The following is a 23,603-nucleotide window of genomic DNA, read 5'->3' as shown; positions in this document are numbered from 1 at the left end:
AACCACCACAGAAAAAACGATCACAGTTTTACGAACCATATTCGCCAGGAATGGGCTGCCTGAACAGATTTGCTCTGACAATGGACCACAGTTTGTGTCTGAAGAGTTCCGGAGGTTCTTAAAGAACAATGGTGTTAAGCATTACACATCTGCCCCATATCATCCTGCCACTAATGGATTGGCTGAGAGGTTTGTCCAAACATTCAAGAAGGCTATCAAGGCAATGTGTAATGAAGATATACCCCTACAACACAAGGTGGACAACTTCTTGTTTGCCTACCGGAATGCGACACATGCGGTTACCAACCAAACTCCAGCCATGATGTTCTTCAATCGAAGACTACGATGCCGCTTGGATTTGGTTAAGCCAAACGTCCGAAGAGATGTGGAGAACAGGCAGTTTCAGAATATGAATGAAAGGCCGACCAGGAGTTTTAAGATAGGTCAACCAGTTTTGGCCCGGGATTACCGCACTGAGAAATGGCAGCCAGGAACGATTTGTACATGACAAGGACCTCTCATGTATACCGTGGACGTTGGGGAGAGCATTGTAAGACGCCATGCTGACCAGATTCTAGAGTCACTGGAAAACGTCAACTCCACACCACGATCTGATACACCTGGTAATGAAATCGACGTTCCAATTGCAGCTACCGCAGAACCGGTAATATTGGAAGCAGATGAACCAAACAACGACATTGATTCCGACTCAACATTGCCAGAAGAACCTGTTACCCCAAAGAGGCGTTATCCAGACAGAATCAGGAAGCCTCCTCAAAGACTGAACTTATAATTGCTTAAACTTAACCACTGTATCTAGTAACAGTAATTGTGATTGTAATTCGTTATCATTTAGTTGTTAAATGAATGTTATGTACTGTTTATCTAAAAGGGGAGGAATTGTTGTGTATGTACCTTTTAAGAGAATAACTGGTCTCAGACTGCAGTACCGGCAGTGACCATCCCTGTATAAAAGGCGCTAGAGAGCCTCTGTAGTTTAGTTTCGTTATTGCCTTTCACCAGTAAAGATCTATTTGTTTTCACTCCTGCTAGTCCGTGTCTCAATCATTCACGGACTTAACATTTTCCAATTCTTCTCCTGTCACTTTCATCATTCATCTGCTGAAGATGTCACCTCCCTCACTGCAGTACAGTGCCTCGAATTTTCGGCCTTTGGTACCTTGTCCCAAGTGGCCGTTGTTTGCGTGCGAGAGCCCAGATGGCGAGCGGCAGCGGTATATCTGGCTCTGGGACCCAGCTGAGCCCGATCCTGCCCTCGCGTTAGTGCCCACGTTTACACCCACTTCCAGGATAAGGGTGGGGTCACTGGATCGGACTCTGGAGCAGAAACCCAGTTCAGGTCTTTCTCCACTGACCCCCGGGGTGAAGAAGGAGTCGCAAAAGAGAGGGTTTTTGCAATGCCGGCAAGCCTGACTCTGGCGCTGAGTTACTGGCACGAACTCTCGGCGAGGTAAACGAACCGTGTGCTTTACAAAATACTGGAGAGCTTGCCAGCGTTTCGTTCAAACTGTGGCAATTCCTGAACGACCTGACTGCATTCCTGGGTGAATGAAGAATTTTAGAAGTAGTTGGAATTTATCGTGATATCTTAACATAGAAACATAGAAAATAGGAGCAGGAGTAGGCCATTCGGCCCCTCGAGCCTGCTCGCCATTCAATGCGATCATGGCTGATCATCTAAATTCAGTACCCTGTCCCTGCTTTCTCCCCATATCCCTTGATCCCTTTAGCCTCAAGAAATATATCTAACTCCTTCTTGAATATATTTAATGAATTGGCCTCCACCGCCCTCTGTGGCAGAGAATTCCACAGGTTCACCACTCTCTGGGTGAAGAAATTCCTCCTCATCTCTGTCCTAAATGGCTTACCCCTTATCCTTAGACTGTGACCCCTGGAATTGCCGAGGGAGTTCCAGGATTTTGACCCAGCGACAATGAAGGAACGGCCGATATATTTTCAGGTCAGGATGGTGTGTGACGTGGAGGGGAACTTGGAGATGGCGGTGTTCCCTTGCGCCTGCTGTGACCCCAGTAACAAAGCAACTGATGATAGCAAAATACTGCGGATGCTGGAAATCCGAAATAACAACAGAAAATGCTGGAAAAACTCAGCAGGCCAGGCAACATCCGTGGAGAGAGCGAAATAGAGTCAACGTTTCAGGTCAAAACCCTTCGTCAGGACTGAAAAAACACAGGAAATGAAACAGATTAAAAGGCCAGTTTGGGAGCTGGGAAATGGGGATGAAAGAACAAAAGAGAAGTGAAGAGACATGAAGCAACTGCCCTAATGCTGACACTAAGCTTGCTTTCTGCCCTGAAAGCACTAACCTGTGCTGGGCTATGGTTTCCACATAAAGTGGCCACACTCTCAAGTGGACCATTCTTCACATTATCTGTCCCCCCCCCCACTTCCCCCGCCATTGGCTGGTGACTCTCTCTGCTGGGTAATGGGCAAAAAAAAATCAGGCATGCGCTGGTGGGCTTGGCAGCTCTGCCTGCCAGCAGATGATCTCTCCATGCATTTGCAACATCGAGATTTCAGCCGGAGGTATGGCTGCCTCTCCATATGTTGGCATAAACTGTGGCTTCCAGAGCCTCCAGTGCCGGCAGACCCACCTCCTTGATCTTCCAGCAGTTGTACAGGGCCTTGGTGAGACCACATCTTGAGTATTGTGTGCAGTTTTGGTCACCTTATCTGAGGAAGGATGTTCTTGCCATGGAGGGAATACAGCAAAGATTCACCAGACTGATACCTGGGATGGCAGGAATGACGTATGAGGAGAGATTGGGTCGATTGGGCTTGCATTCCCTAGAGTTTGGAAGAATGAGAGGGGATCTCATAGAATTTTATAAGTTTCAAACAGGACTAGACAGACTAGATGCAGGAAGGATGTTCCCGATGGCGGGGGAGTCCAGAACCAGGGGTCACAGTCTAAGGATAAGGGATAAGCCATTTAGGACTGAGATGAGGAGAAATTTCTTCACCCAGAGAGTGGTGAACCTGTGGAATACTCTACCACAGAAGACAGTTGAGGCCAATTCATTAAATATATTCAAGAAGGAGTTAGATATATTTCTAAAGGGATATGGGGAGAAATCAGGGACAGGGTACTGAGTTTGGATGATCAGCCATGATCTCATTAAATGGCTGGAGCAGGCTCGAGGGGCCGAATGGCCTATTCCTGCTCCTATCTTCTATGTTTCTATGTATCCAAAGTTGGGCTACCTCTATTGTTGGTGTAAGTGTTGCATTGACCAGATTGGAGGGCTGGCACTGCCAGCTGCCAATAATGGTGCCTTCCAACAACAAGACATTGGGAACACAGACCTACCTGGAGACCAATAATTAGCAGTGCCAGGCTGGATGCCAGTCAGGGCTCACGATGCACGGCAGCAGAGCAGAGAGAGATTAAATCCAGACTCTCTGAGTTGAGAGCAGAGGATCTCAACAGTTTGTGTGGCCTCATCTAATTTGTATACAAGCTAAAGGATGCATGTCCATAAACGTAATCATTTTGGTGTTATATTGTAATCCTATCAATACTGATGCTATCAAAGGAAGTACACTTTAAGTCAGGGCTGTTCTGCTTTTACACTGTTGCTGCAACTCTTGGGCTGCTTTCATATTGTTTTTATTTGTTCCTGGGATGTTGGCGTCACTGGCAAGCATTTATTGCCCATCCCTAGTTGTCCTCGAGAAGGTGGTGGTGAGCCGCCGCCTTGAACCGCTGCAGTCCGTGTGGTGAAGGTGCTCCCACAGTGCTGTCAGGGAGGGAGTTCCAGGATTTTGACCCAGCGACGATGAAGGAACGGCCGATATATTTTCAGGTCAGGATGGTGTGTGTGACATGGAGGGGAACTTGGAGATGGCGGTGTTCCCATGCGCCTGCTGCCCCATGTCCTTCTAGGTGGTGGAGGTCGCGGGTTTGGGAGGTGCTGTGCTTGTGACCGTGCCTGTCGGTTCACAGCCAGTGCTAACCCCAAAGTAAGCTTCTCGGGTTTGCTAAGGCCAGTTGAGTGGTTTGTTGGGTCACTTCAGAGGTCGTTGAGAGTCAACCACATAAGAGAGAAAAAAAAATTGCATTTCTATAGTGCCTTTCACGACCTCAGAACATCCCAAAGCGCTTCACAGCCAATGAAACACTTATTTGAAGTGGAGTCACTGGTGTAATGTTGGAAATGCGGCAGCTAATTTGCGCACAGCAAGCTCCCACCAACAGCAATGATGATCGGTTTTAGTGATGTTGGTTGAGGGATAAATATTGACCAGGACACCAGGGATAACTCCCCTGCTCTTGTTTGAAATAGTGCCAGGGGATCTTTTACGTCCACCTGAGAGAGCAGACAGGGCCTCGGCTTAACGTCTGTTTTTAAAAAAAAAAAAATAAAAATAAAAAGCATCTCCTGCACTAGGAGTGTCAGCCTAGATTTTTGTGCTCCTGTTTCGAGTGGGACCTAAACCCACAACCTTCTGGCTCTGAGGCGAGAGTGCTGCCCACTGAGGCATAATACGGGGCTGGAGTTGTGCAGAACATAAGAATCAGGAACCGGTGTCGGCCGTACGACCCCTCGAGCCTGCTCTGCAAAATCTAGCTTTTTGGAGATGCTGGGGATTGAACCCGGGACCTCACACGTGCAAAGCACACACTTTACCACTGAGCCACATCCCCAAACGCAAAATTTGTAGTTCGGACTGAGATCCTTGACCAGCTGGCAGACTGATCACTTTTTTTTTTCCCCTTCTGCCAGCTCACAAATGACGAGATTTATTAAAATTCGATTTTTGCAAACTGCCGTGGTGGGATTTGGAATCACTGCACGAAACAACATTTAAAAAAAAAAAAAATGGATTTATGTTTGAGTTAAGATAAAGTGGCCGTGGCGATCAGCTGACCAAGCACAGACTGGGGACTGACTCTGCGTGGCTCTGTCCTACACTGCGTTTGAACCATTGGAGTGGCTAATTGATGAGATTGCCCGTGCCTTTCTGCTCATTTGGCAAGCGTCAGCTGTGGCTTCAGTGGGCGGCACACTTGCCTCGGAGTCAGAAGGCTGTGGGTTCATTGTCCCGTTTCAGAGACTTGAGCATAACTACAGTAAACTCTTGTACGATAGCAAAATACTGCAGATGCTGGAAATCCGAAATAACAACAGAAAATGCTGGAAAAACTCAGCAGGCCAGGCAACATCCGTGGAGAGAAATCAGAGTCAATGTTTCGGGTCAAACCCTTTGTCAAGACTGGAAAGGAAATAAAATAGATCGAAAGGCAGGGCTGCGATAGAACAAAAGAGAAGTAAAGAGACATTAAGAGGTATTCAAAACCAGACGAGATGGTAATAGGACAGAGGAGACAAAGACGGCTCGGATTAGGTGTGAAGTGTACTGGCAGAAAGAGAGACAGCTGCCATGTGGGAAAGAGGGGAAAAAAAGGGGGGGGGGAAGGGAAGACCCAAAACAAAGGGGTGGAAAAGAAATATATAAGTAAAAATGTAATAGGGGCCGAGGTTATGATCTGAAATTGTTGAACTTGATATTGAGTCCGGAAGGCTGTAAAGTGCCTAATCGGAAGATGAGGTGCTGTTCCTCGAGTTTACGTTGAGCTTCCGTGGAACAATGCAAGAGGCCAAGGACGGTGAGGTCCGAGTGGGAATGGAACGGTGAATTAAAATGACAGGCGACCGGAAGCTCGGGGTCACCCTTACGGACTGAACGGAGGTGTTCCGCAAAACGGTCACCCAATCTGCGTTTGGTCTCCCCAATGTAGAGGAGACCGCATCGTGAGCAGTGAATACAGTATACTAGATTGCAAGAAGTACAAGTAAATCGCTGTTTCACCTGGAAGGGGTGTTTGGGGCCCTGGACAGTGGGAAGGGGGGAGGTATAGGGGCAGGTGTTACATCTCCTGCGCTTGCACGGGAAGGTGCCAGGGGAAGGGCTGTTGGGGGTGATAGAGGAGTGGACTAGGGTGTCTCGGAGGGAGCGGTCCCTACGGAATGCTGAATATGGAGACGTAACACCTGCCCCTATACCTCCCCCCCCCCCCCCCCCCCCTTCCCACTCGTTTTGCCGAGTCCGAGTCTCCTGCGGTGGCTGAGTTAGTCGGTGGTTTTTTTATTTTTGTTTGTGTTAAAAATTGCCTACCTCTCTGTTATCCAGAATTTTTCATCAACCGGCACCATCTTGGTCCCCCAGGTGTCGATAAGAAAGAGTTTACTGTATCTAGGCTTTTTAAAAAAAAAAAAAAAAAAAAAAAAAATTGTTTCTTGGGACATGGGGGTCGCTGGTGAGGCCGGCATTTATTGCCCATCCCTAATTGCCCCATGAGAAGGTGGTGGTGAGCCGCCGCCTTGAACCGCTGACACTCCTGTGCGGTGCTGAGGGAGCGCTGCCCTTTGGGAGGTCCCATCTTTCAGATGAGACGTTAAACCGTAGCCCCATCTGCCCTCTCGGGTGGATGTAAACAATCCCACGGCCAATATTTATCCCTCAGTCAAATCATTAATAAAAATATTATCTGGTCATTATCACATTGCTGTTTGTGGGAGCTTGCTGTGCGCAAATTGGCTGCCGCGTTTCCTACATTACAACAGTGAGTACACTTCAAAAAGTACTTCATTGGCTGTAAAGCCCTTTGGGATGTCCTGAGGTCGTGAAAGGCGCTATAAGTGCTTTATCTTTTTTTTTCTCTATCTGTCTTTCTCTAAGTGTGCTTTTTTTGTGGCTTTGTGTGTGTATATAAGAATTACTTTTTTCCCTGACATTAATAGCAGAAGGAATAATTAATGCCTGGTTGAGTATTTTTGCCTGCAGGTTTCAAGTTTGGACACGCAGAGGATGTAATGCATTGCTGTGAGTAAGCTGTAAGGAATTTATCGAAACAAGTGGCTTAAATAACTTCATAGCCTGCCAAACAATATTACAGCTTGATCAGATTACTGGTTGCAGCAGCCATTTACTCCTAACATAAGAACATAAGAAATAGGAGCAGGAGTTATCCATAAGTCCCCTATCTAACCCTATTGGCGTAACCTTCTATTCCTTTCTCCCTTGTGTTTATCTAACTTCCCCTTAAATGTATCTATATAATGTATAAATCCGTCTTTCGGATGAGATGTTAAACCGAGTCCCGTCTGCTCTCTCAGGTGGACGTAAAAGATCCCACTGTAGGAATGTCTAGTTCCTATCCAAAAGACTGAGGTCCACTCAGGCGATCAAATAAACGAGGTTTAATGAAAAGTAACAGAGTTTAACGGATAACTACAGGAGAACATCGAATATAGTTCTAGTCAGTTCGGAGGCTCCACGAGGACTGCTAGGGCGGTCCCGTGGCTGACGTCATGACGTCATCGCGTTTTTTCCGCCGGTGGGGGATCACGTGATGAACGGCGTGACGTCATCGCGTTTACCCGCGCTATTAAAGTGATCGCGCTCTGTACATGTAAACAGTGAAAACAAAGATACAGACTCGGGCTGTAGCCAACATATTATTAAAGGGAATTATATACAATTCACTGGTGTCCCTTGGTGGCTCCGCCACACTACTGCACTATTTCGCAGAAGAACAGGGGAGTTCTCCCCGGTGTCCTGGGGCCAATATTTCTCTCTCAACCAACATCACTAAAAACAGATGATCTGGTCATTTTCACATTGCCGTTTGTGGGAGCTTGCTGTACGCAAATTGGCTGCCGCATTTCCCACATTACAACAGTGACTACACTTCATAAGTACTTCATTGGCTGTAAAACGCTTTGAGACGTCCGGTGGTCGTGAAAGGCGCTATATAAATGCAAGTCTTTCTTTTCTATGCTATTCGCCTCAACCACTCCCTGTGGGAGCGAGTTCCACATTCTCACCACTCTCTGGGTAAAGAAGTTTCTCCTGAATTCCCGATTGGATTTATTAGTGACTATCTTGTATTTATAGCCCCTAGTTTTGGTCCCTCCCACAAGTGGAAACATCTTCCCTGTCGAACCCTTTCATAATCTTGAAGACCTCCATCAGGTCACCCCTGGTCAGAGGAACGAGCCCTGGCCTGTTCAGTCTTTCCTGATGGGTATAACTTTTCAGTTCTGGTATCAAACCTTGTAAGTCTCTCTTTTTGCACCTTCTCCAGTGCCTCTATCTTTGTTTCGATTTCCCTTCATTTGTAATGATACTCTGGAGTCTTCTTCTTGGGCAGTCCTTCGAAACCGAGGATGACTTGCTTCCACATTAAAAATGAGTTCTCAGGTGACTGATGAGTCCAATGCGGGACCTACAGTCTCTGTCACAGGTGGGGCAGACGGTGGTTGAAGGGGCGGGTTGGTGGGGTGCTTGGGTTGACGTGCGCTCCTTGCGCTGCCTGCGCTTGGCTTCCGCTTGCTCCCGGCGAAGAGACTCGAGGTGTTCAGTGCTTCTCCTCCACTTTGTGCGGTCTTGGGCCAGGGATTCCCAGGTGTCGGTGGGGATGTTACACTTTTTCAAGGAGGCTTTGAGGGTGTCCTTGAAGCGTTTCCTCTGCCCACCTGGGGCTCTCTTGCCGTGTCGGAGCTCCAAGTAGAGCGCTTGTTTTGGGAGTCTCGTATCGGGCATGCGGACAATGTGACCCGTCCATCGGAGCTGATTGAGCGTGGTCAAAGCTTCGATGCTGGGGATGTTGGCCTGAGCAAGGACACTGACGTTGGTGCGCCTATCCTGCCAATGGATTTGCAGGATCTTGCGGAGGCAGCATTGGTGGTACCTCTCCAGTGCTTTGAGGTGCCTGCTGTACATGGTCCATGTCTCTGGAGTAAACACAAGGTTGCAACCTAATAGCACAGTTTGGATGATTCCCTGAATCAAGAGATTGCGTTGTAACTTGTAATTTGAAACTCCCACGATCCCATGGATAAGTGCATGGTTTTTCATTGTAGTTAAAATGAGGAAGACGCTGGGGTTTGATCCCTGGGCTGTACTGAGTTATGCAGCATCGGGGAGGCTGACAACGGGGGTGCTGACATTGGCCTCCGAGGACCAGGGCAAGGAAAAATAAACTAGCAAGGTTTCCCACTCATCGTTATCCTCTTGGCTGAAAGTATGTGTGTAGACATTGAGAAAGTGAACGTGCCTTCTAGTATTAGTGGAAAAGTTAAAAGTTACATTTTAAAAAAAAAAAGCAGTCGCAAACTACCACTCCACCACCAAGCAGGCAGTTGTAGTACAGGAAACTCTCGATTTACCGGCATCTAAATAACCGTAAATCTCTGTTAACCAGCAAAATTCAGGAGTAGGTTCAGGTAAGTTTTACTTCATATTAGTGGCTGTTCCTGGATCTGTGGCTGTATAATCGGGGTTCCTGCACTCAGGGACGCTTGGTCTGCGGCCGGGGTTCCTGCACTTGTTGCTAAGCAACAGGGAAGCCTGGATTTGTTGCTGCGTACGGAGCTCTCGTACCTTTTAACTATACCTCTCTGTAATCCGGACTTTTTGATAAACCGGCACCACGCCGGTCCCGTCGGTGCCGGATAATAAGAGTTTCCTGTATTCTCTACTGATGACCGATGGAAGACTGGAGAGGAGAGGATGATGTCAACATGTTTTAATTGAGGTCCTAATGCATGTTCTTAATAACGATGAGCCGGTGAACGGATGTAACTTAATCTCAAATTTAGCTCTTGTGGTTAATGAGATCATCTGAAACACTTGATAAATTGCAGCCTTATTGCTCACTACTTGTAGCTTTTTATAAGTCCCGTGATGTGGCTTCTTTGCTTTACTGTGTAAAGAGATTGTGTGGTTTTTTTTGCTCAAGATCACAATTGTAGAATTATAGAAAGGCTGCTGCACAGAAGGAGGCCCTTCGGCCCATCCTGCCTATACTGGCTCTTTGCTAGAGCAATCCAAAACTAGTCGCTCTGCACTTTCCCCATAGCCCTCTAATTTCTGCTGCTTCAAATGCGTCTCCACTTTTTCCGTTAAAAGATGCAGTGGTCTCCGCTCAGCCACTCCCTGTGGCAAAGCATTCCTTGCTGCAGGAACCCTCCTGAGTAAAGACAACTTCCCCCAATCCCCCTCTTAGTGACAATCAAAACCCTTCATCATTTAAAAAAAAACTCCAATAAATCTCCTCTTGGCCTTCTCTGCTCCAGTGGCAATCTGATGTCTCTCCTTACAACTATAGTTCCTCATCCCTAAAATCATCCTGCACTAAAAGGGGCATCTAAAGCTGCAGACATTGCTCTAACTGTGGCCTAATGATCACTACGTCCTTCCTCTTGTACTATATTGGCCCAGAAATTAGGTTCAGGGGCTTGCCGCGCGTGCAAGCCCCCGATGTGCACTTACCCGGCGCGCCGACAGCTGAAGCCTGGGCCTGCTTGGAATTCCTGTCACTGGCCCGGTTCAGCTCCCGGCGCGCTGTGCTTGCCTGATCCAGCGGCGTAGTTAGTTCGATGTGCCGGCTGGGATCAGGTGACCACTGGGCAGCCAATCGGGAGGGAAAACTTCATTCATGAGTTTGATAGTAAGAACTGTCAAACTCATGAAAACTACGGGCGCCCAAAACACTACTTAAACTTTAAATAAAATTTTAAAAAACATCCCACTAATTAAATGAACTATAAATAACTTTAAAAAAACTATTTTAAACAATTAATCAAATTTTTGAAAAAAATAATTTTTTAAGAAATCGGGTCTAAAAATACACTTACCTTACTGTAAAGTCCTTAAAAACAATAAAGCTGTGGAAAAAATGTTATTTTAAATAATAGACCACTTACCTTAAAGAATCAAGTCCTTGCGTCTCCTTTTTACATTTCTAAAAAATTGAGGCCCTTACACACGGGCAAACCTGTCAAAAAGAAGGAAGTTCAACGCGCGTTGGACCTCTGAACCCCTTGGAGGAAATGCCGGTTTCCCGCGCATGCGCTGTGCATGCTGAAATCTGGCACTTCCAACGGGCCCACGCGTGAGTACCCCGTCCGTACTCACGCGTTGGGACCGGAATTACTGGGCCATTGCCTCCGTTATAAGATACACAATGCTGTTGGCCTGTTTGTGGCATTGTCTACCTGCACTTGCACTTTCAAGGAACTATGACCCCCCAGTCCTCTCTGTTTATCGACACCCTTCAGTGTCTTTCCATGGAGTGTATATCAGAGCCCTGTGCAAACACACACTCTTACATAAAAGTTACCTTGAAAGATGCCTTTTAAAATGTTTTTTTACAATGCTTTGGCATGTGATGATTCTACGTACTTGGCTGAACTGTGGTGGAAGAACGCTAACTGATCACAGTTTGTAATGGCAAAAGAATGGGGTATCGGTTGCAGAGTTATAAACCCAACAAAAACTCGTTATACAGTAAATTGAATGGGCTTTTATATGAAAACACGTTTCCTTTTGTTTTAAAGAAAAATGAATGAAACTTGCATCTGTGTCATGCTCCATCGTGTCTCAAACATCTCGCCAAAGTGCTTCACGTACAGTGAGTTACTTTGTCGTGCAGTGAATTGTATATGGGGGTGAGCATAGTAGCTGTCCCGGGCACAGCAAATCCCACAAATGAGTTGAATGACCAGTTATGAATTTTTGTTTCTAAAGTTTGGGAGGGTTGTAAATTTCCCTAGCAGAAGGTGTCAGATATTTGCTGGGTTTTTTCATTTTGGTTTGTTTATAGATAGATGCACAGGCACACAAGACCCAGGCCTGCCCCCTTCCGCTTCCAACAGGAGTGACTGAATAGCATGTAAATGCTGGGCATACAATATAAGAACATAAGAAATAGGAGCAGGAGTCGGCCATTCGGCCCCTCGAGCCTGCTCCGCCATTCAATAAGATCGTGGCTGATCTTTGACCTCAACTCCACTTTCCTGCATTATCCCCATATCCCTCGATTCCCTTAATGTTCAAAAATCTATCGATCTCTGTCTTGAATATACTCAATGACTGAGCCTCCACAACCCTCTGGGGTAGAGAATTCCAAAGATCCACCACCTTCTGAGTGAAGACATTTCTCCTTATCTCAGTTCTAAATGGCCGACCCTTATTCTGAGACTGTGACCCCTGGTTCTAGACTCCCCAGCCAGGGGAAACATTCTTCCTGCAGCTACCCTGTCAAGCCCTGTAAGAATTTTGTATGTTTCAATGAAATCACCTCTCATTCTTCTGAACTCCAGAGAATATAGGCCTAGTCTACTCAATCTCTCCTCATAGGACAATCCCCCCATCCCAGGAACCCGTCTGGTGAACCTTCGTTGTACTCCCTCTATGGCAAGTATATCCTTCCATAGGCAAGGAGACCAAAACTACACACAGTACTCCAGGTGTGGGCTCACCAGGGCCCTATATAATTGCAGTAAGACGTCTTTACTTTTATACTCAAATTCTCTTGTAATAAAAGCCAACATACCATTTGCTTTCCTAATTGCTTACTGTACCTGCATTATGACTTTCAGTGAATCGTGTACAAGGACACCCAGGTCCCTCTGAACACCAACATTTTCCAATCTCTCACCATTTTAAAAAATACTCTGCTTTTCTATTTTTCCTACCAAAGTGGATAACTTCACATTTCTCCAATATACAGGAAACTTTGGTTTATCCGGAGGTTGTATGTCCGGAAACCTCGATCTAACGGCAGAAATCAGCAGCTGTTTTGGTTAGGTTTTTTTTCTCCTAGCATTTTTTTTTTTTTTTTAAACAGTCAGGCTCTGGAAAGCGTCTCTGTAGCTTAGCAATAGCTTCAGAGACGCTGCCAAGGTACGGGCCGAGTGTTTACAAGCTGTTGCTAAGCAACAGTGTTTGTTGTCAGATACGGAAATGAAAACCTCCGTATCCTTCAACATTAGCGCTTTGATAGATCGGCAGCAGGTCGGTGCCGGATATCGCGAAGTTTCCTGTACTTACATGTACTGCTCAGTAACTCCTGCTAGCAGTGTGAGGGAGTGTCTGGTTCCTCAGTAGCCTATATATACACACCCAGAACCCACGCCAGGGTATATATACATGCACACACTGGGAATGCAACATACGTTCTAACTATTCAGTAACTCATGCTAGAAGTAGGCTGTAGTGGGAATCCTAGGCCATGCAGAGGCCAGTTTGTTCCCCACACATCTGCCTCACTGGAATCGGCCAACTCCAACACAGCTTACAGATTAAATGGAAGACTTTGCTGGCCTGCTTGGCTGCGTGCCACACCACAGGGTGCATTTAACCACAAGATTCTGTCCTTTTGATTTTAAACAAAAAAATATCTTTTTGTGCCAGGACTGGAATGTGAGATTATAGCTGGTAGGCAGCTGTACAATCAAGGTAAATCTGTCCCTCGCCAGATCTTGAGCGATGCTTCGAATAAACATGCAACACTGAGTTCACTGAAGTTTCACGAATTCCAACTGTTTTGATGTTATTGCAAGATCTGGCTGCTGTAATTAGCAGCCGCTCGGTCAATATTTTAATCGTTGTTAAATCCGGAGTGGACTATTTTTCTATACAGGCGAGCTCTCCCCGGTGTCCTGGCCCAATATTTATCCCTCAACCAACATCACTGAAACAGATCATCTGGTCATTATCAACATTGCTGTTTGTGGGAGCTTGCTGTGCGCAAATTGGCTGCCGCGTTTCCTACAACAGTGACCACACTTTAAAAAGTGCTCCATTGGCTGTAAAGCACTTTGGGAGGTCCGGTGGTCGTGAAAGGCGCTATAGAAATGCAAGTCTTTCTTTCTTCATTTTCTCCAGCTCTCCTGAAGGCCCCTGTCTTGTGTGAGAAGGACAGTGAGTGTTGACAGGCTATTGAGAGAGTGCCGAGCCAAGGTTTAATGATGTGCAGGCTCACACTGTATAATGATTTGCAGCAAGGAGACAGGCTGGCTTTTTTTTTTGGATTTTAGCCAATTTTAACTCTTCAACTGTCACCCCCTTGTATCTGCTAATTCGGCACAAACCAGTGACTGAGCTTGGTCTGTCTCATGGTGTCTTATTTACCCACTGAGTCACTTAGAGTTGGGGCAGTGGAAGGCGACTTAGTGCAAATGATTTGTTATTGGTCAGTGCCTCCAGGACATTTTATGCAATAATTGAGGTACCCTGGCAGTGAATTGTGCTGCACACACATAAGTGGAGAAATTTGTGATGGGATTTTGTGTCACGCCAACTCACGTAAAGCTAAACAGTAGTTTCTGATCATATTTAAGAAAGTTAACTGGACCAGCCACATAAATACTGTGGCCACAAGAGCAGGTCAGAGGCTAGGTATTCTGCGGCGAGTGACTCACCTCCTGACTCCCCAAAGCCTTTCCACCATCTACAAGGCACAAGTCAGGAGTGTGATGGAATATTCTCCACTTGCCTGGATGAGTGCAGCTCCAACAACACTCAAGAAGCTCGACAACATCCAGGACAAAGCAGCCCGCTTGATTGGCACCCCGTCCACCACCTTAAACATTCACTCCCTCCACCACCGGCGCACCGTGGCTGCAGTGTGTACCATCTACAAGATGCACTGCAGCAACTCGCCAAGGCTTCTTCGGCAGCACCTCCCGAACCCGCGACCTCTTCCACCTAGAAGGACAAGGGCAGTAGGTGCACGGGAACACCACCACCTCCAAGTCACACACCATCCTGACTGTTCCTTCATCGTCGCTGGGTCAAAATCCTGGAACTCCCTCCCTAACAGCACTGTGGGAGCACCTTCACCACACGGACTGCAGCGGTTCAAGAAGGCGGCTCACCACCACCTTCTCAAGGGGCAATTAGGGATGGGCAATAAATGCTGGCATTGCCAGCGACGCCCACATCCCACAAACGAGTAATTAAAAAAAAAATGTTGCAACAATGAAAGATAATCTGCATTTCTATTGTGCCTTTCGTGATCTCAGGACGTCACAAAGCCCTTTACAGCCCATGAGGTACCTTTGCAGTTGTAATGTAGGAAACGTGGCAGCCAATTAGCGCACAGCAAGTTCTCGCAAGCAAGAATGTAATGATGTCAAGATAATCTGTGTTTAGTGATGTTGGATGAGGGATAAATACTAGAACTCCTCTGCTCTTCATCATCATTGTGCCATGGGATCGTTTACGCCCGCCTGAGAGAGCAGACGGGACCTCTGGTTTAATTTCCCTTCCAAAAGACAGCACCTCTGACAACTCCCTCTGTGCTGCACTGGAGTGTCGGCCTAGATTATGGGCTCAAGTCTCTGGTGTGGGCCTTGGACCAACAACCTCCTTACTCGGAGGCGAGAGTGCTACTAACTGAGCCAAGGCTGATGCAAATCAAAATCAAATCAAATCAACTTTTATTGTCATTGTAGTGCACAAGTGCAGTACAACGAAATGTAGGCTTGCGGCTCCCGAGAGTGTACATTTGGATTCAGACATTTAAACATTCAACATACATTTGGCTTGTAGTATATTAACATAAATATAACCATAATAAAGTGCATTGGCAGATGTGCAGGCTTTAGGGTTTATTTGTGGAGTTCAGTAGGATGACAGCCCTGGGAAAGAAGCTGTTCCTAAATCTGGTCGTACGGGTGCGAATGCATCTGTAGCGTCTCCCAGATGGCAGGAGGGCGAACAGACTGTGGCTGGGGTGGGTAGGGTCTTTGATGATGGACCGTGACCTCGGTAAACAGCGTTTCTGGTATATGTGCTCTATGGTCGGTAGCCGGGTGCTGGTAATGCGTTGGGCAGTTTTGACTACCCGCTGCAGGGCTTTCCGGTCATAGTAGCTACAGCTGCCATACCATACTGTGATACAGTTTGTCAGGATGCTCTCTATAGTGCAGTGGTAAAAGTTACAGAGGATCAGGGGTGACAGATTACATCCCTTCAGCCTCGTTAGGAAATATAGGCGCTGCTGGGCCTTCTTCACCGGAGAGGAGGTGTTGAGGGACCAGGAGAGGTCTTCCGTGATGTGGACTCCGAGAAACTTAAGGCTGTCCACCCTTTCCACCACAGCCCCATTGATGTGGATGGGGGTGTGACTTCCGCCTTTGGACTTCCTGAAGTCCACAATGATTTCTTTTGTTTTCTTGGTGTTAAGGGCCAGGTTGTTATCGGCGCACCACTTCACGAGATGCTGGACCTCCTCCCTGTAGGCTGTTGGGCGTTAAATTTGCTACTTTATTTTTAAACATAACATTCACGTTATTTTTGTCAGTTTGATCGCCCCCCCCGCCACCCTCCCATGTTATTCCTTATTGGATGTTCCCAGTAATTTCTTAATTACTCTTTCTATTCTCTTGATTTTGCAGATAACTTTGTGAAGACGGATGAAAATGCCATGGAATGTTGCGAAGCTCCTCAAATGAATGGCGATGGAGATCAGATCAAACTCTCTTCTCTACAGGTGAAAAAAAACCTCCCAGGAAACTAGTAAACGCCCACTTAATGGAATTTCATATAAAAGAATTGCGTCTTCTGGGGTTGGCGGGGCCTGTGGGCGCCATAGGGCAAACCGGGCTAGGTCCTGGAGCCAGCTGGGTGGGTGGTGGTGGTGGTGGGTCAAGGGGCTGTCTGGGCTGCGGTTGAGAGGAGCAGAAAGGGAGATTGGAGAGAGGAAGGAACCGAGACCGTGACTCGGGATGCCATTGAGACCTCCTCCAGCCGCAGTTTCCAAGGTGGCGGGGAGCTTTCGTTTTCCCTACCCCATTGGATGAGCAGGTTTGAGCTCCATTTGATTCAGTCCCTACTCGCACTCGCATTGTTAGGACAGAATATTTTAGACATTGGAAATGAAAATAAGAAAAGAAAGACTTGCATTTCTATAGCGCCTTTCATGATCTCCGGATGTCCCAAAGCGCTTTACAGCCAATGAAGTACTTTTTGAAGTGTGGTCACTGTTGTAATGTGGGAAACGCGGCAGCCAATTTGCACACAGCAAGCTCCCACAAACAGCAATGTGATAATGACCAGACAGTCTGTTTTTAGTGATGTTGTTTGAGGGATAAATATTGGCCAGGACACCGGGGATATCTCCCCTGCTCTTCTTCGAAATACCTTAAAAGATTTTATTACATGAAAAGTGAATAAACAAATATATGATAGTCATATAATATACTTGTGTACCTGCAGTAGACTTCCTTCTACCTAACTCGAGGGGACAAAATAAAATCTGAATTATAAGTACTAAGCTAAGTCGTAAATAACTATTAAATAATACACTGATTTTTCTTTTGTTAAATTTATTATGACTGTATGAACCTAAACAATATACACTATCTTGGAAATTCAGACCAGTGTCTCTCTCGTGTGCCGTCTCTCTCTCTCTCTCTCGTGCGCCGTCTCGCGCTCTCTCTCTCTCTCTCTCTCTCTCTCTCGTGCGCCGTCTCTCGTGTGCCGTCTCTCTCTCTCTCTCTCTCTCGTGCGCCGTCTCTCTCTCTCGTGCGCCGTCTCTCTCTCGCTCTCTCTCGTGCGCCGTCTCTCTCTTGTGTGCCGTCTCTCTCTCTCTCTCTCTCTCTTGTGCGCCATCTCTCTCTCTCTCTCTCTCTCTTAGCCTATAACTGATGAAACTTGGCACTTTATATCCAAATAAGTTTGCTACAAGATTCTGAACTGCAGTTTTAAAAATAAATAAAATGTAAACTGCTTACGATCCTTTATTGAATTCAGTGGAGCAGCGAGCAAATCAAATCTCGGTAAACTTTACTTCCAATTTCTGCCCCATTTTGAGCTCGACACTTTGGAGCTCTGCTGCGACAGCTCTTTCAGTGATCAAACCTACAATTCTTCCCTGCGTGACAGTGTCAGTGTTCATGTTGTGGCAACCGCAGCCATGTTGGGTAGTCATATTGTGCCCTCGCTGGGTGATGCACCATCGCCACAAACTCGCATTTTTGTTTAGTGTCCAATGTAACCACACTAAGGCAATGTGGTCAGCACATACTGTAAAGGCAGTTTTGTGTAAGCACAGTTGTAACTTCGGCAGCAGCCAGAATATTCTTTTTCACTGTAAATTACTCCAATTATACAGGGCCTTAGTGAGACCACACCTGGAGTATTGTGTACAATTTTGGTCTCCTTACCTAAGGAAGGATATACTTGCCATAGAGGGAGTGCAACGAAGGTTCATGAGATTGATTCCTGGGATGGCGGGACTGTGGTATGAGAAGAGATTGAGTAAACTAGGCCTGTATTCTTTGGCAGCACCTCCCAAACCCGCGACCTCTTCCACCTAGAAGGACAAGGGCAGCAGGCACATGGGATCACCATCACCTCCAAGTCACACACCATCCTGACTTAGAAGTATATCGGCCGATCCATAATCGTCGCTGGGTCAAAATCCTGGAACTCCCTCCCCAACAGCACTGTGGGAGTACCATCACCATACGGACTGCAGCGTTTCAAGAAGGCGGGCTCACCACCACCTTCTCAAGGGCAGATAGGGATGGGCAATAAATGCTGGCGTTGCCAGCGACGCCCACATCCCATAAACAAATAAAAAAAAAAATGCGATGCGCATTGAGCTGCCAATTGCTGAGCTTAGTATCGTACAAGACCCAACCCCATGTTGATGGTGTTGTGTTGTCCTTCTGTCCTTCTGCTTTCAGAAGGTTAAGTATTGTGGTTTCTAAAAAGGGAAGAAAGACTTGGATCTCTACAGCGCCTTTTCCGACCTCAAGCCATCCCAAAGCGCTTTACAGTCAAGGATGTAGTTTTGAACTGGAGTCACTGTTGTAATGTAGCAAACGTGGCAGCCAATTTGTGCACAGCAAGCTCCCACAAACAGCAATGTGATAATGACCAGATCATCTGTTTTAGTGATGTTGAGTGAGGGATAAATATTGGCCCAGGACACCGGGGAGAACTCCCCTGCTCTTCTTCAAAATAGTGCCCATGGGATCATGTACATCCCACCCGAGAGGGCAGACGGGGCCTCGGTTTAACGTCTCATCTGAAAGACAGCACCTCCAACAGTGCGGCACTCCCTCAGCACTGCACTGGGAGTGTCAGCCTAGATTTTTGTGCTCAAGTCTCTGGAGTGGGACTTGAACCCACAACCTTCTGACTCGGAGGCAAGTGTGCTGCCCACTGAGCCACAGCTGACACTTGGAAGCCACGATGCACGTGTGGTTATAATGTTACCATGACTTGTGTTTTTTTTTAACCAGCAGGACAATGGACTCGGCTTGGACGAACACTTAACAGATGAGGAAAGGGCGAAAAGGAAAGCAGAAAGGCGAAGGGCCAAAAAAAAGGTGGTGGTTTTTTTCTGTTTGCTTTTAGCTTTTCAGCGGCTGTACTAACATTTCTGCAGGAGAAGAGAATGGGAATATGGCCAATAACACGGTGAGATGGAGCACCCCGAGCATCGCCACAGAGCAGAAGGAAGCAGCAAGCCGAGTTTCCTTTATGCCGCTGGGTTCCCAATCTCCGACCTGGTGCTGTGGGGAGGTGCCAAGAGGAGGCTAGATTTCATCCCCCACACTCCCCAACTGAGGGGGATTGAGGGTGCGGGGGGGGTGGAGGGGGACAAGAAAAATGTAAGGTGTTGTCTATTGTTTCCTGGACGTCACCCACTTGTCATCTTAGCCATTGAATGAATTATAAACATCCCCCCACCGCCTGATTTATTAAAAAAAAAAATTCAGTGTTATAAAAATTTAATTAGCTTACTGCTGGATCACGACTTTGCCACTTTCATTAAAGGAGAAGGAACTTTATGGAATAAGTATTGTAGAAATTGTGTAGAGTTCCCCAGAGATAGGAGCAGTGCCTCATTTACATTACAATACTGTCACCAAAATGGGGGCTGCCACTGGTGGCAGGGCTGTACCGCAAAGGGCCCATAAGCTCCTTATGGACGCGGGCAATGCACCCAGGAGAAGCAGTACTCAAATGGAGACCTGCAACCTTCATGTGCCATGCTCCCACCATCCTTCAGCTGCTGTTCCAACCAAGGCGGAAACCTGTGATCCCACGGCCATAATCTAGGGAATGCTGCTCTGTGCTCTTGGGTTTAACCGACGACTTACCTGATGGCAGCTCATGGGCAACGTTCCCGCCAAGCTGCGCGGGCCGCTCAGCGGCTTTTAAATGGGAGAAACTGCGCATGCGCGAAAATTTGAACGGGCCACGCAGCCACTTAAAGGGACCGTGCACCAAAAAAAAGACGAAATGCTGCTCATAGGGAGCACTGGAATTGCCGATATCCAATGTTGCCCTGTCTCCAAAGGTCGGGCCCTCCCTATTAGAGTGCCTGGATGACAGAAGTAGGATGTGCCTGACATCAACTGTGCTCCATTAATATTTTATCAAGGAATAAGGTGGGGCAATCTTCATCAGACCGGACTCTTTGGGCTGGATTTTCATTGAGGAGGCAGGACTACAACTTTTGGGGTTGTAGTCCCGCCTCCATCTCGTTGTGGCCAACCCATGTGATTTTCCCTTGATTGACCTTGTTGAGCCCGCCCAGCGGGCTCAGCAGGCCAATTAAGGGCCACCCGGCAACAGGTGACGTCACAGATTGAAATTTCATCTGTCAAGACCTTTTGACAGATGTAATATCAGCATTTCACAGCTGTTTGAAGCTGTCAAACACAGACAATCTGTACTCCAGGTTAATTCCTTCCTCTCAGGATGATTTAGAGATCTCCCCAGAACAGAAAGCAGAGGCTGCAGACTTTGACAGCTCACGGCCATTCTGCTTTCTGTGCCGGTGAGCTGAGGGACTCCCGAGACCTGAAGGAAGGAAGGCTGTACAGGTAAGTAAAGGTTAGTAGAACTTCTTTAAACACTTTACACAGACCAAACACACTTACCTCTGCACTCATGCACCCATCACTCAACTGAACATCGGACAACTCGACCCCTCCAAGCACTTCATCCCGACGGCCCGCCTCGCTAACTTGGTGTGGTTTGGAGCCGTCGGGAATCTCACATTTCAACAATGAAAATAGGGATTAGGCTAAAAACTGCCTGCTAACTACCTGTTAACAGGCAGTTAATTGACATTAATCCCCTTCCCGCCTCGGGGCAGTGGGTCCCAGTGCGGGGCGGGTATCTGCCTCCTTTGAAACTGGCATGGAGGCGGGTTGGGGGTGGGATGGGCTCGTGCCTCCGATTTTGGGATTTTAAACCCCCACACGCCTCCAATCCCGACTCCATGCCCAATGAAAATCCTGCCCTTTGTCCACCCTTCTCCTCCAGTCTTTGCAGCAACCAAGAAAGCCAGTTGCCTTTTTTTTGTAAGCCACAGCAATCGACTTGCTCAAGTTCCGTTTATGGGGCAGTTCAGAACCCAAGCATTAGATGGAGTGAGGGGAGGGGGGTGGTGGAAATGTAGCTTTTTTTAAATTAACGTTGCAGACTGGGTCTCTGGGAGTGCAAATGCAGAACGCTTTGCTCGTGCATATTTACGTATGAATAATGCGTCTTGATTTCTGTGTAAGCTGGCTACAGACTAGATCCTACTATTTATCGGGCACACAAGCTGGCCGTGACTGTCAGGCTGTCGTGCGTGCGTGCGTGAGGTACTGGTTAACCAAACTATGGAGTCGTTCCCCAGCCTTGATGTCATTCCTGCCCGCCTGAGTTAAAATGGACCTCCCACCAATGTTCCCACTCTTCCCCCCGCCCCGTGCTCGGCCCCTTTAAACTTGCTGCGCGGCCGCGCATGCGCGATATCTTTTAGCAGCAACAGCTTGTGAGCGGCCTGCGCGGAACCTCCGGATTGGCGTGCGGCACCTTGGGGGAATGTTGCCCCCCCCCCCCCCCCCCCAAATGTGTCTACATACTGAATGACGCCACTACGAGGGAATTGCCCCATGGCTGGAGCAGCGTGTTTACTGGGGCCACGTTTTGTAAGAACATTGGACTTCACACCCTGACCTGGATATTCAGCAAAGAGCACCAGACAAATCATTAATCCCTCCGTCTCAACTCCTCATCTAGAAACTGTCGGCGATTTACCACCCAGTCTAGTCTAGGAGCTAGTTATGCCGAAACTTGGCTCTCTGAACTGATTTACCTCAACTAGTTTGGTTTGCATTGGCATCAGAATCTGGACCAGGGTTGCCAACTCTGGTTGGAGGTATTCCTGGAGGTTTAATTTACATAGAGTCATAACCGGTTTTATGGCTCCGGTGAGTTGCCTCCTTGCGCCAACCCTTGTGGGATTTTATTCTTTGTTTTTTGTTTCAGCGGTTCACTGGCAGTGCAAATACACCCACGAGAAAATGTATTTGTGCTGTTTAACCTCCTTTTCCGCCCGTCTTTTCTATTCACACCCTCCCTCCCTAACGCACTACCCGCCCTTCCCCCTGGCTCCAACCACCAAATCCTTTGTGCATTCTTTCCCTGCTGTGGGAAGCAACACCCTCCCCGTCTATCATCCTCATATTCTCATTCTCTCTCTCTCTTTCTCCCTCTCTCCATCTCTCCAATGGCCTCCAATCGCCCTGCCAAACAGCCTTACCCCCATCGCCAATATTTTTATAATTAATAAACAAAAGTGTTTAAAGAAACCACTTCTTTTTTAATGCCCCAATGAATTTTCACCAGGAGATTAATCTTTAATTCCTGGAGACTCCAGGGCAACCCCGGCGAGTTGGCAACCCTAATCTGGACGCACTCGTGAGTGACCCCTTTTTTTTGGAACCAATTATCAAAAGCAGTCAGACAACAAAGTCGTGAACTAATAATTAGTGACTGCTGCCAACGACCGGAAGCTGCGTAGAAGCGTACTGACGTAAGAAAGCTACTAGGCACTTGGTCTAAGCGTTAAACAAAGCCTTAATCAACTGTTTTTCAACATGGAGATCTAGTTGTGTCCTTCACTAGTTCCTGTTAAAGAATGTCCTGAGCAAGCTGGGCCCGTGCCCGAGTATTTATACACTCCCTGGACAGCGCCACCAGCAGGCCGCCCAGTATTATTATGTAAGTCATTTTCACACGAATGACAAGATTCATGTCACGTACTATGTAGTAATCTGGAACCGGAAGCACGATGTTTCTATTTTTTTACACGAGCCCACTCCCTCCTCGGCATTTAATTTTTTTTTTAACGAGCCTGCTCCCGTAACGAGCCAGAAGCGCGCATGCGCAGGCCGCTTCTACGCATCTTCCGGTTCGTTGGCAGCAGTCACGTCCAATTATTTATTGACCTTAGACTCGTAATTAGCAGCATTTAAACGTTGGTGTGTACAAGTAATTAGTCGAGAGGGTGATTGGGTGACCGCTTTGCGGAACACCTCTGTTCGGTCCGTAAGGGGGACACCGAGCTCCCGGTGGCCTGTCACTTTAATTCAATTCTCTGCTCCACTCCCACTCAGACCTCACCGTCCTCGGCCTCTTGCATTGTTCCACGGAAGCTCAGCGTAAGCTCGAGGAACAGCACCTCATCTTTCGATTAGGCACTTTACAGCCCTCTGGACTCAACATAGAGCTCAACAATTTCAGATCGTAACCTCGGCCCCTATTACATATACATATTTTCTCTTTTTTGAATCCACACTTTCGTCTGGGCTTTTTTCTTCCCTCCCACATGGCAGCGGTCCTTCATTCTGCCAGGGCCATTCACACTTCATCTAGAGCCATTCTTTCTTCCTTGAAAAACTCTTAATGTCTCTCAATGTCTCTTAATCGCTCCTGCTTTCTATCCTGTCACTGACCTTCCCTTT

At 47.2% G+C, this 23,603-nt stretch overlaps 1 protein-coding gene across 1 annotated transcript in view; it reads left to right on the top strand.

Annotated features, from left to right (window-relative positions):
- Positions 1-23,603, top strand: part of LOC147113325 (uncharacterized) — a 161,352-nt gene that overhangs the window by 18,925 nt on the left and 118,824 nt on the right. The window contains 2 exon segments of the mRNA XM_085994257.1: positions 16,239-16,333; positions 19,095-19,181. Coding sequence (XP_085850383.1) covers positions 16,239-16,333; positions 19,095-19,181 — 182 coding nt within the window.

This window comes from Somniosus microcephalus, chromosome 8, assembly GCF_052327205.1.
Source record: "Somniosus microcephalus isolate GS21.2 chromosome 8, FLI_Smic_1.0, whole genome shotgun sequence".
In the NCBI taxonomy this organism is placed as follows: domain Eukaryota; kingdom Metazoa; phylum Chordata; class Chondrichthyes; order Squaliformes; family Somniosidae; genus Somniosus; species Somniosus microcephalus.
The sequence above is the reverse complement of the archived record's forward strand: the minus strand, read 5'-3'. Positions and strand labels throughout refer to the sequence as shown.